General features: G+C 44.5%; 1 protein-coding gene across 1 annotated transcript in view; it reads left to right on the forward strand.

The window, feature by feature from the left end:
* Positions 1 to 12,777, forward strand: part of DIS3L (DIS3 like exosome 3'-5' exoribonuclease) — a 42,577-nt gene that overhangs the window by 6,587 nt on the left and 23,213 nt on the right. Inside the window, exons 3-5 of the mRNA XM_047767121.1 lie at positions 4,973 to 5,101; positions 7,441 to 7,576; positions 12,258 to 12,434. Coding sequence (XP_047623077.1) covers positions 4,973 to 5,101; positions 7,441 to 7,576; positions 12,258 to 12,434 — 442 coding nt within the window. The remainder of the gene's footprint in view (positions 1 to 4,972; positions 5,102 to 7,440; positions 7,577 to 12,257; positions 12,435 to 12,777) is intronic.

The following is a 12,777-nucleotide window of genomic DNA, read 5'->3' on the forward strand; positions in this document are numbered from 1 at the left end:
TCAATCCCTGGCCTTGCTCAGTGGGTTAAGGATCCTGTGTTGCCATGGCTATGGTGTAGGCCGGCAGCTACAGCTCCAATTTGACCCCTAGCCCAGCATATGGAACCTCCATATGCTGCGGGTGCGGCCCTAAAAAGACAAAGTATGTATATATCTATATATCACTAAATATACGAGTTTCCACTGTGGCTCAGTGGGTTAATAATCTGACTAGTATCCATGGGGATGTAGGTTCGATCCCTGGCCTAACTCAATGGGTTAAGAATCCAGTGTTTCCATGAGCTATGGGGTAGGTCACAGATGCAGCTCAGATCTGGCATTGCTATGGCTGTGGCATAGGCCAGTAGCTGCAGCTCCAACTCCACCCCTAGCCTGGGAACTTCTATATGCTACAGGTGCAGACCTAAAAAGAAAAAGAAAAGAATATCACTTAATATAAATGGAAAATAGAAACTTGAAATTCTTCTAGAAAATTCAAGGGCCTCTGAAATTAAGTCTAGGAAACCCTACCCAGATTCTGCAAAAACTGAATAAGTGCAACATTGAGTACAGAACTCACTTCCTTGTATATCTCCCAACTGGTTGTGGGAAACCCATTTCTATTCCACAGCGAGTATAGTCAGCAAGGGAAAGGGATGTTGTATCTGTAGCAAGGTCACCTTGAATAAAAATAGTTTTTAAAAAATCAGTCTAGAGAAGGTAAACTTAGCTGTCCTCCTAAGAAATTGTTTGAACCATTTACATATTGGAAATTTGGAAAACATTTTAGCCAATCCAGGGAAATAGGTTTTTCTATAAGACTGGAATTTTTTTTTTTTTGTCTTTTTTTAGGGCCACACCTGCGGCCTATGGAAGTTCCCAGGCTAGGGTCTAATCGGAGCTGTAGCCACCAGCCACAGCCACAGCAGCACCAGATCCAAGCTGCGTCTACGACCTACACCACAGCTCACGGCAATGCCGGATCTTTAACCCACTGAGCAAAGCCAGGGATCGAACCCGTAACCTCATGGTTCCTGGTCGGGTTCGTTAACCACTGTTCCACGACGAGAACTCCTGGAATTTTTAAAACTTCAGATAATTTTATTGTACTTAACTATCAGATACTGTTCCCTTGTCATTCAGGCCACACTTGTTCAAGGCACCATGATGTTCTTTGCTGGCTCCATACAGGCTACTCATATATCTAGTTCTATCGTATGCACCACCAACCCTGACTAGCAAAAAATACAACCGTATTGTATGGATGCACTATTAAATTATAACCATAAGCCCACATGCCCACTAGCAAACCTGACTGTCACACTCAGGAGTGATTCGCTGTTTGTTTCATGCTTTCCCCATTAATATTCTTGTGCCATTTGTTCATTTGTTTTATCTGGCTGATAGGTAGTTGACAAATGGAAGCACACACTAAAAGTCTAAGGAAAATATATGGGAGTGAAACTTAAAATTGTGAAGATTCTTTTTGCTAAGTGATGTATTTTTCTAAACATTGGGAAGGATTGTCATCACTCTTTTGATGGTGAACCCTCCTGGATCTGGCTTGTGGAACATCCATATTTGGAAAGGACCCGATTGGAGAAGCCAATCCGGTTCAAAGTCCAGGTGTGCTAAGCAATGCAGTGATGTACTCGAAGCCTAGCAAAAGAGTTCTGAACCCAGTTTCAAACTGGGTTCTGAAAATGTCAGAGTTTGTCCCAGGACATTATTATCTTGTATTTGAATCACTCTTGTCACAAAGGGTTGTGAGTTCATTCATTCTGTGGAAAACTTTTATGGGGTGCCCACTGCGGGTTAAGTACTAGAGGTGCTCTTGAGCAGTCAGTCCCCACTGTCTCTTCCCTTGGGCCCTTTGTCTACCTGACTCTCACGCCTCCTCCGCCTCCTCTGGGTCTCAGGTGTTAGCTCCTCCCAGATGGCTTTCCCATCCCTCCCATGTTCCTGTCACACCTTGCACTTTGCCTTTCAGGGCATTTATCCCCTGAAATGGGTGGTTCTACTTTTTTGTTTTCTTCTGCTTTGACAATTAGCATTGCCATTTTTTTTTTTTTTTTTTTTTGCTATTTCTTGCGCCGCTCCCACGGCATATGGAGGTTCCCAGGCTAGGGGTCGAATCGGAGCTGCAGCCACCGGTCTACGCCAGAGCCACAGCAACGTGGGATCTGAGCCGCGTCTGCAACCTACACCACAGATCACGGCAACGCCGGATTGTTAACCTGCTGAGCAAGGCCAGGGACCGAACCCGCAACCTCATGGTTCCTAGTCGGATTCGTTAACCACTGTGCCACCACGGGAACTCCACCATTTTTTTTAATTGAGATAATATATATATAACATAAAATTTACCATTTTAACCATTCCTAAGTGTATAATTTGGTGGCATTGAGTATGTTCACACTATTGTATGACCTATTTCCAGACCTTTTTTCATCTTCCCAAACTGAAACTCTACGCCCAGTAAGCACTAATTCCACATTTCCCCCTCCCCCCCAGGGTCCATGGCAATCACCCGCTCTACCTTCTGTCTCCATGTATCTGACTGCTTAAGGAAACTTATATACATGGATCATGCAATATTTGTCCTTTCGGAGTTCCCGTTGTGGCTCAGTGGTTAATGAATCCAACTAGGAACCATGAGGTTTTGGGTTTGATCCCTGGGCTTGCTCAGTGGGTTAAGGATCTGGCGTTGCCATGAGCTGTGGTGTAGGTCGCAGATGTGGCTCAGATTCTGAGTTCCTGTGGCTCTGGTGTAGGCCAGCGGCTACAGCTCCGATTCGACCCCTAGCCTGGGAACCTCCATATGCCATGGGAAGCAGCTCTAGAAAAGGCAAAAAGACAAAAAAAAATTTGTCCTTTCGTGGCTGGCTTATTTCACTCAGTATGATGTCTTCAAGGTCCATCCGTGTTGTAAGATGTGTCAGAATTTCCCTTTTAAGGCTGTGTAATATTCCATGGTATGTATATGCCATATTTTGTTTATCCATTCACCTCTCAATGGACACGGGGGCTGCTTCCACCTCCTAGCTAGTATGTGTGACGTTGCTGTGAACATGGGTGCACCACTACCACTTCAAGACCCTGCTTTCAGATCTTCGAGGTCTATACCTAGAAGTGAATTCCTGGGTCACATGGTAGTTCTAATTTTGATTTTTTTTAAGGAACAGGTGGTTGTGTTGGGTTCACTGTGAGCAGGATGGCTGCAGATGAACGGCAGCCTCAGTGATGTCTAGATGGTGTCCCCTGAGGGCACTCAGTGGAGCATAGCAGTATAGCACACATCCGCTGACTGGTGGGTGTTGAGTCAGGGAGGGAGTTTGTAAACAAATACTTGCACTGAGTTCACGTGCTTTATTAGGGGTGTAGATAAAGGGAACAAAAACTGGAAGAGATGAAAAATAAGCAATATTTTTCAGTATTTTCTCTGAAATAATAAATTTCAGACGTTTATGAAGACTCTCCTAGAATCTTTTTATTGCTTAACAAAAAAGTGCTCTTTTTTTACCACCACCCCTGACCCCCGCCCGACCCCACCCAGAAGCATATGGAGTTCCCCAGCCAGGGATCAGATCTGAGCTGCAGCTGTGACCTATACTGTAGCTGTGGCAATGCTGGATCCTTAGCCCACTGTGCTGGGCCAGGGACTGAACCTGTGTCTCACTGCTCCAGAGACCCACCAATCCTGTTGTGCCACAGCAAGAACTCCAAAAAAGTGCTCTTTTTAAAAAATTCACGTATGGAAGTTCTCTTGAAGCGCAGCGGCTTTAGCCTTCAGCATTGTTATTGCAACGGCTGGGGTTGCTACTGTGGCACGGGTTGGATCCCTGGCTTGGGAATGTGTTCTAGGCATTTTTGGGGTGGGGGAGCTTTTATTTGCACAAGTGGAATTCTGTTGAGGAAAGCTGCCATTCACAGAAATGAAACTGACTCCCTTTGATTATTAGGACATTTTGTAAGTTGCTTTACTCGATGATTCTCTTTTCAGGTGGCTCAAAATTAGAATTACCAAGAAAGTAAAATCAGTGTTTGTTCTTTTCCAATGAAGTGTTGAAACAACAAAGGTATTGGTAGTTAGCATTTATTTAGAAAGGGTAAGTTAGAGAGTTCTGCCTTTGCTTTAATGGAAAGACTCATTTTTAAATATCCATGGTGAAAGGCTGGAGGTGGGAATGAAAGGGCATAAATTTTATTATATTAAATGCCAGTCATCTACCTTGGATAATTTATATGTTAATTTAACATCTGGTTTAATATCAATCCATTTTTAAAATAAACAATTGACCGCCTTTAAAGTAATTGTGAATATTATGTATTTCATATTACCTAGACAATTGAAAAGCACCTTCTTAGAAACTGACCCATATGAGACTTCATATTTTATTTGCTTTGGCTAACATTATTGGAAAGATCTCCTGATGGGGAAAAAAAAATCTTAAAAACTTTCTGTTAGTTGTCTGACAGATGAAGCTAGACGTCATTCTTGTCAATGAGGTGGCTGCATAAATAAAATTCACAGATAAATTCCCAAACTTACCTTACATGTCCTTTTCTAGGGCTGCCAGCAAAAAGTAAAACATATTAATGCCTGATGCCATTTATAGAACAATGTGCGGTACAGAAATAAAGACTAAGTTCTGTTTGCCTCCCTGTCCTCTGTGAGCCTTTGACGAAGGGGCTGTGTGGGGCAGGGCCATATAATTACATCATAAATAACCAGAAGTCTCAGAAAGGGAAGGAGGAGTAGAGAAGTTTAATTGATCCACAAAGTAATTAATGAAGCTCTACCTAAGCACATTCTAGCAAGCAAAACCGAGACACAGCTACACACACTAAGGCCAATATAAATAAATGTTTGCCAGGTTTTAAATAATCAATCTTTTGCTCTGAAATACCCCATCTTTTTTGAACCTTAGCGAGCGCTGGCAGGAGATGAGTACCTGCTGTGTTAGATTTATTCTTCTCCTCTGCATTACAGACAGTATAACAAATTGCGAAATCTCCTGAAGGATGCACGTCATGATTGCGTTCTCTTTGCTAATGAATTCCAGCAGTCCTGCTATCTCCCTCGGGAAAGAGGGGAGTCCATGGAAAAGTGGCAGAGCAGGTATGGTACTGACTAGCTGGGTTTTCACATGATCATCTTTCATTTCTTTGTCCTGGGCTATTTGGGTGTTGGTCTAAATGCTGTTCTGGAACAAACCGACAGTTATTCTAAAACCATGATTAATACCAAAATGCTTAATGTGTCAATGTTTAAATATGTCCTTTGAATCCATAGTTGATATATTTTCGAAATTGTAATTAGAGAGATATAGGTGCCCCAAACTTCTAACAGCTAGGTGGATCATTCCAGTGATCCAGAAGTCATAGCTCTAACACTTGTGTGTAGGTATATGAGACAGGGAGATCTCCTGCTTTTAAACTAAGATCATCTCAGTTTTTCTGCTGTAAGTTGCTTTAATATCCCAACCAGTCTTATTGAACTGAAACCAGTAGATTAATTCTAGTAAAGCAGTTTTCAGAAGTCTAGCCTTGTAGATGAGATCCCCCTAAAAGTAAAGCCTGAAGCAAGGATCTGAGGGGTGAGTTGTTTACACGAGAAGCAATTCCCAAAAGCAAGAGTAAGGAAATGGGGAGCGTGAGATAGAGAAGGAGCGAAAGCAGTAAAGAGTGTGTTACTGACATGAGAGGCTGAGGTTCAGTCTGCTTGGAACCTCTAAGAAGCCATGTAGAGTTCACCTCAGAAGTCACCTCCAAGGGTGGAGGAGAGGGCATTTTTAGTTGGTTACCCCTGTAGCTGAAGGCTATTCCCCAGGGCATTAACTCAGTCAGTGGGGCCTTGAGGAGGGATAACTACCACCCAGCTGCAGCTCAAGTCAGAGTTGGGTTTAGGGTGCAGGTGCTGGGCACCCATAGCCTCTGCTACACATTTCTGTACAAGGCAAAAGAGACCTTAAGCTTTAAAATGTCTTGGGAGTTCCTGTTGTAGTGCAGCAGAAACAAACCCTACTAGTAATCCATGAGGATATGGGTTCGATCCCCGGCCTTGCTCAGTGGGTCTCAGGGATCTGGCGTTGCCATGAGCTATGGTTTAGGTCACAGACTCAGCTTGAATCCTGTGTTACTGTGGCTGTGACGTAGGCCAGCAGCTGCAGCTTCCACTCGACCCCTAGCCTGGGAACTTCCATATGCCGTGAGTGCAGCCCTAAAAAACAAAAAATTAAATAAAGTAAAATGTCTTATCCATACAGAATATTTTTTTCTTGTAATTTGTTGTCTGTATAGCCAGTAAATATTTAAATTCTCTAAAGCAAAGTAAGCACTGATATTACTAAGTCTTTAATAGGACCCACATTCCCATAGGGCTCAGTACCAAAAAGGGAAAAACAGATCTTTCCCCTATCAGGTCATGTATGAGTACTCACACTTACTAACTACACAGCTTCCACGTTGTAGGTACTCAGGCAACTTTTTTAACTTCTAGAACTAAAGGAACCTTATGTAGCATCTTTATTTGCAGAAAGAAAAACAAATGCCTACAGAGATTGACTCTCCCAAGTTTATGCACTTCATTGGAAACATGATCCATTCTTGAACACATGTCTCCAGACTTAAGCTCCATTTTGCAATTCCGATTCTTTGTGGAAGGATTTTCAGACATTTTACATGATGCCATATCCGGCATATTACTGGGTTATGATCTTCAGCTACTTGCAGCCTAGTTTTTCTTCTTCATCTTTTAGGCCTCTCACGATTTAGCTTGTTTGGCTCAGCCCTCCAATTAAAAACTGTGTAAAAGTGGCAGAGCCCCACAGAGTCCAGGACATATCAAGAAATAGAAGAAGTTTTGGAGTTCCCGTCATGGCACAGCAGAAAGGAACTCAACTAGCATCCATGAGGATGCGGGTTTGATCCCTGGCCTCGATCAGTGGGTTAAGGATCTGGCGTTGCTGTGAGCTGTGGTGTAGGTCACAGACACAGCTTGAATCCCGAGTTGCTGGGGCTCTGGCGTAGGCCAGCAGCTACAGCTGTGATTGGACCCCTAGCCTGGGAACCTCCACATGCCTCCCGTGCAGTTCTAAAGAGAGAAAAAAAAACGAAAGAAAGAGAGAAAAGAAATAAAGAAAAGGAAAGGAAGGAAAGAAAGAAAGACAGACAGACAGACAGAAAGAAAGAAAAAGAAAGAAAAGAGATTTCTGTGGTGGTTGAATGTCTTAGAGAAGAAGAGATGTCAAGCATTTTCTGGTTCATCTTTGTATGCCCCCAGTGTATCCAACCCAGGGTAGGTTTATACTGGGGGCTCAGGAAGAATTTGTTGAGTGAATGAATGAATGGTTGTCTATGTAAACCAAAGGATAGCAGATTAAAAGCCAGGTGTGAAATTCTACAAAAGAGCTTGTGTTTGTCTGCCTTGGAAGGGCTCATGTGCCCCTTGCTTTCTAGGAGCATATACAATGCAGCTGTTTGGTTCTATCACCACTGCCAGGATAGGATGCCAGTTGTCATGGTGACAGAAGATGAAGAGGCAGTTCAGCAGTATGGAAGTGAAACAGAAGGAGTGTTTGTGATTTCCTTCAAGGTACTTCCAGCCATTGTGTGTGTGTGTCTATGTGTGTTCATTTCCAGAGTAGTGCCCTAGATCCCTTTGTCAGTACAGAAAAGGGAAAATAAAGAATAAGGGAAGACTTTAAGAAGTTAGGGTATTCCCATCATGGCACAGTGGAAACGAATCCAACTAGAAACCATGAGGTCACGGGTTCAATCCCTGGCCTCACTCAGTGGCTTAAGGATCTGGCATTGCCGTTGAGTTGTGACATAGGTCACAGACACGGCCCGAATCTGGTGTTGCTGTGGCTCTGGTGTAGGCCGGAGGCTATAAATCTGATTCCATCCCTAGCCTAAGAACCTCCATATGCCGAGGGTGCAGCCCTAAAAGGACAAAAAAAAAATAAAAAATTTTTAAATAATTTAAAAAAAAGAAGTTCCAGTACTTCCTGCCATGGCACAGTGGGTTAAGAATCCAACTGCTGGAAGTTCCCAAAATGGCGCAGCAGAAACAAATCCAGCTACGAATGATGAGGTTGCAGGTTCAATCCCTGGCCTTGTTCAGTGGGTTAAGGATTCAGTGTTGCCGTAAGCTGTGGTTTAGGTCACAGACGTGGCTCAGATCCCGAGTGGCTGTGGCTGTGGCGTAGTCTGGCAGCTGTAACTCCAGTTGGACCCCTAGCCTGGGAACCTCCATGTGCCGCAGATGCAGCCTTAAAAAGCCAAACAAACAAACAAAAAAGAATCCAACTGCAGTGGCTTGGGTTGCTGCAGAGGCATGGGGTTTGATCCCTAGCCAGGCATAGTGGGTTAAAGGATCTGGTATTGCTGCAGGGGTGGCATAGTTCACAGCTGAGGCTCAGATTCAACTCCTGGCCTGGGAACCTCCTTATGCCGAAGGTGCAGCCATAAAATTTAAAAAAAAAGTTCCCGTCGTGGCGCAGTGGTTAACGAATCTGACTAGGAACCATGAGGGTTCCTGTGGGTTCGATCCCTGGCCTTGCTCAGTGGGTTGGGGACCCGGCGTTGCCGTGAGCTGTGGTGTAGGTTGCGGATGCGGCTCGGATCCCGTGTTGCTGTGGCTCTGGCGTAGGTTGGTGGCTATAGCTCCGATTCGACCCCTAGCCTGGGAACCTCCATATGCCGCAGAAGTGGCCCTAGAAAAGGGAAAAAGACAAAAAAAAAAAAAAAGTTCCACATCTTCATTACTCCCCAACTAATTAATCTTGATTTTGCCAAGTTGGGCAAACTCCCTGTGACTATGAGGCCCACAGTATCTAAGCCTTCACTCCTATAAGCCCCTGTTGACAGTAAACTCATGTTTATAGTTATAGTAATAGAAAATATTAGTCATGGGAGTTCCTGTCATGGCTCAGCAGAAACAAATCTGACTAGTATCCGTGAGGACACAGTTTTGATCTCTGGTCTCACTCAGTGGGTTAAGGATCCAGCGTTGCCATGAGCTCTGGTATAGGTCACAGACACACCTTGGATCTGGCTGGCAGCTACAGATCTGATTCAGCCCCTAGCCTGGGAACCTCCATATGCCATGGGTATGGCCCTAAAAGACAAAAAATTAAAATATCAGTGATGATGATGATAGGTTGAGTCATATTAAATTGCCAATATGCTGGAGCTCCCTGGTGGCTCAGCAGGTTAAGGATCTGGTCTTGTCACTGCTGTGGCTTGGGTTCGATCCCTGGCCCAGGAATTTCCATATGCCAAGGGTATGGCCAAAAAGAAATTGCCAATATTCTGTTATTTTTGAGCTACAAAATGGCAAATTTATATGACTCCAACTAATAGTAATAGCCAGCGTTTATCTATGCCAGACCCTGTTCTAACTGTATTATTTCATTTAATTCTTGCAACAGCCCTGTGGGGCAGGTGTTGTAATCCCCATTTTATTGGTGAGGAAACTAAAGTACAGAGAGGCTAAGCAACTTGCCCAAGGTCACAGGTGGAAAGCGACAGAGCTGGGATTAGAACCCAGGCAGTCTGGAGTTCTCATAGTGACTCAGCGGAAACGAATCTGACTAGAATTCATGAGGACGCAGGTTCAATTCCTGGCCTTGCTCAGTGGGTTAAGGATCCAGTGTTGCTGTGAGCTGTAGTGTAGATCGCAGATGTGGCTTGGATCCCACATTGCTGTGTCTGTGGCGTAGGCCGGCAGCTACAGCTCCGATTCAACCTCTAGCCTGGGAACCTCCATGTGCCACTGGTGCGGCCCTAAAAAGACAAAAAAACAAAGAAAAACAAAAACCAGGCAGTCTGACTTCTAAACTCTTAACTATCATGCCCTGCTGCCTCTCACATTGTTTTTCTGAGTACACAAAAAACACAGTTTTAAGAGCCAGCCTGTTTTCCCATTGTTCCTCACTCTTCCCTGCTTGTGACTGTGGGTGGGAGTCAGTTGAGCTTAAGTAAGGGGTGATGTGCGATATTACTCATGTGAGGGAGTGGCATTACCAGTGACAGTTTCTTGGACTGTTTGACGAACACAGTTCTCCTCTTTCTTTATCTTTTTTGACCGCCCCACAGCATATGGAGTTCCCAGGCCAGGGATCAGATCTGAACCTCAGTTGGGACCTATGCTGCAACTGCAGCAGTACTGGATCCTTTAACCCCACTGTGCCAGGTGGGAATCAAACCTGCATCCTGGCACTACAAAGATGTCACCGATCCCATTGCACCAAAGCAGGAACTCCATTTTCTCCTATTTCTTAGATACCTTTTCAGAGAGTAGGATTACTGTTAATCTCTTAATAGATTACTGGTGTCTTCTGCCTGCCCAGTTGGTCAGTCAGGTTCCAGTGGTTAACATTGTTTCTTGATTCAGAAACTAGAATGAGGCCTTCCATTATCCCTGTCACTTTACAGAAAGTCTAGTTGAATTTTGAGTTGTAGATCCTAGAAGGGTTCTCATGTACATGTATTGCTAAAGATTTGCCAGTAGAATTTTCTTGGCTCCGCTATAAAAAAGCATTCCGGCATGCCAGAGAATTCCAGAGGTACTGGATATTACTGGCAGTGTCACCTATTTTTTCTGTTGCAATACATCATGTCTTGTTCCTGCAGAGGACAGTTGACTAAAATTACATTTTTCTACTTTTTGTGAAAATTACTTTTCTTTGTAGTATGGTAGCATAGTACAGTTTGATTTTGTGTAATGTTTCCTAAGCAAACTGTGTGATTGAGGCCTTCATGAAGGTGTGTGAGAGCAGAAAAAAGAGATACAGTCAAGTTCAGATGAGTGGGAAGCCCAGAATTTTCCAGGGAAACTTGAAGTTTTAATTTCAGGAAAGAGACTATGCTAGGCTCTACCTTAGACTCTAAGTTGAGTTTAAAATCACACATAAATTTGATTTCTTTTTTTGTTTTTAGGACCACACCTGCAGCATATGGAAGTTCCCAGGCTAGGGGTCCAGTCGGAGCTGCAGCTGCCAGCCTACGCCGCAGCTAACAGCAACACCGGATCCTTAACCCACTGAGGGAGGCCAGGGATCAAACCCGAATCCCAGTGTCCTGGATACCAGTCGGGTTCATTACTGCTGAGCCATGACGGGAGCACCCATAAATTCGATTTTATTTGGCAAGCATCACCCATTTAAGGGCATGTATCCTGGATGCATGGCATAGATGTAACACAGCCAACCTCACCACACCAGCCTCTTGCAGCTGTCGCCCTCAGAAAGTTACACTAAGAAGTGCAACAGCATTCAGTAAGGTTCTACTTAGAGGGGACCCTGACCACTTGTCTGGGAGTTATGTTTCACACCAGGTCGTCACATTGATAGCACCATCATCAAGAAGCACCCACGTGAAAGTGTGACTATGTCTGTATAGTCATAAAAGAAGACCTGGTCCTCAGGGAGTTTATGAGCCTGGAAAGCCTAACACCAAAGAACAAAAACATCTTTACTTTCCACCTCTCTGTGCGTGTCCAAGATTGCCAGTGGGGTGGGAAGGGGGAGACATTTCCTCACACACTTTACTCCTTGCCTTTTTTTTTTTTTTTGCCTGCTTAATTAGGTTTTTGATGATTTTTTTTTTTTTGTCTTTTTAGGGCCATACCTGCAGCATACGGAGGTTCCCAGGCTAAGGGTCAAATCGGAGCTGTAGCTGCCGGCCTACACCACAACCACGGCAACTTGGGATCCATGCCGCATCTGTGACCTACATCACAACTCACGGCAATGCCAGATCCTTAGCCCACTGAGCAAGGACAGGGATCGAACCTGCATCCTCACGGATGCTAGTTGGGTTCGCTAACCGCTGAGCCACAACGGGAACTTCTCTTACAAATTTTAAATGTTTCAGAGTAGGAAAAAAAAAGGGCAGTGCACATGTGAGAGCTCTCCCTCTCCATTCTCTGTGGGCCATTGTCTGCAGCAGTATGATACATGGAAAGCAGGCTGTCTGGACGTGTGCACGTTCATGCGTGTTCGTGGAGAGAGGGGGAGATTTCAAAGTACAGAGTAAGCAGAGGGGTGGAAATGTTCCACAGTAGGAATGCTCCCTGGGGTTCCTTTGGCAAGGCTGCAGGGATTCATGAGATGGTAGAAAATGAACTGGTAGCATGCGGCTTGGGAAGGTCATATGCATTTAGCAGCTCTTCACAGCCGCAGCTCCTGTTCAGGATCTGTTGTAATGCTGCCATGACAAAGAATCATTATCTTCTGACCATGTCTCTCTTGTGCCTTTATTAAATGCAGAGTTACCTGGACAATTTTTGGCCTGATTTAAAGGCTGCCCACGAGCTTTGTGAGTCTATTGTTCAGTCTCGACGGGAAAGAGAGAATGAGAGTCAGGAAAGCCACGGGAAGGAGTACCCAGAACATCTGCCCCTGGAAGTGTTGGAAGCTGGCATTAAATCTGGGCGCTACATTCAGGTAAAGGTGGTGGTAAGAGAGACTCAGCGCCAGGACCAGCCAGGGTGTTTCCTTCTCTTCTTTACTTGCCCCCTGCCACAGGCCTCTGATTTCACAGGCTGTCAACAAAGCGGGGGCCACCCATGTTCAGGGTGATGGGGGAGCTGTTCTTCCATGGACATCACCCTCGGTTTGGAGCTGCTCTGCAGAGCACTTAATTGGGTTACATACTGAGCATCACACAAGGAGCCTTTAATGCCTCCTGTCACTGGGAAAGAGAATATAGTTTTGAATCAAGGTCTAGAGGTTTGGCAAAAATATAAACTTGTTGAAATTTGGCTTCTTCACTCCTTTGCCATTTTCC

Source organism: Phacochoerus africanus, chromosome 2 (genome assembly GCF_016906955.1).
Source record: "Phacochoerus africanus isolate WHEZ1 chromosome 2, ROS_Pafr_v1, whole genome shotgun sequence".
Classification (NCBI taxonomy): Eukaryota; Metazoa; Chordata; class Mammalia; order Artiodactyla; family Suidae; genus Phacochoerus; species Phacochoerus africanus.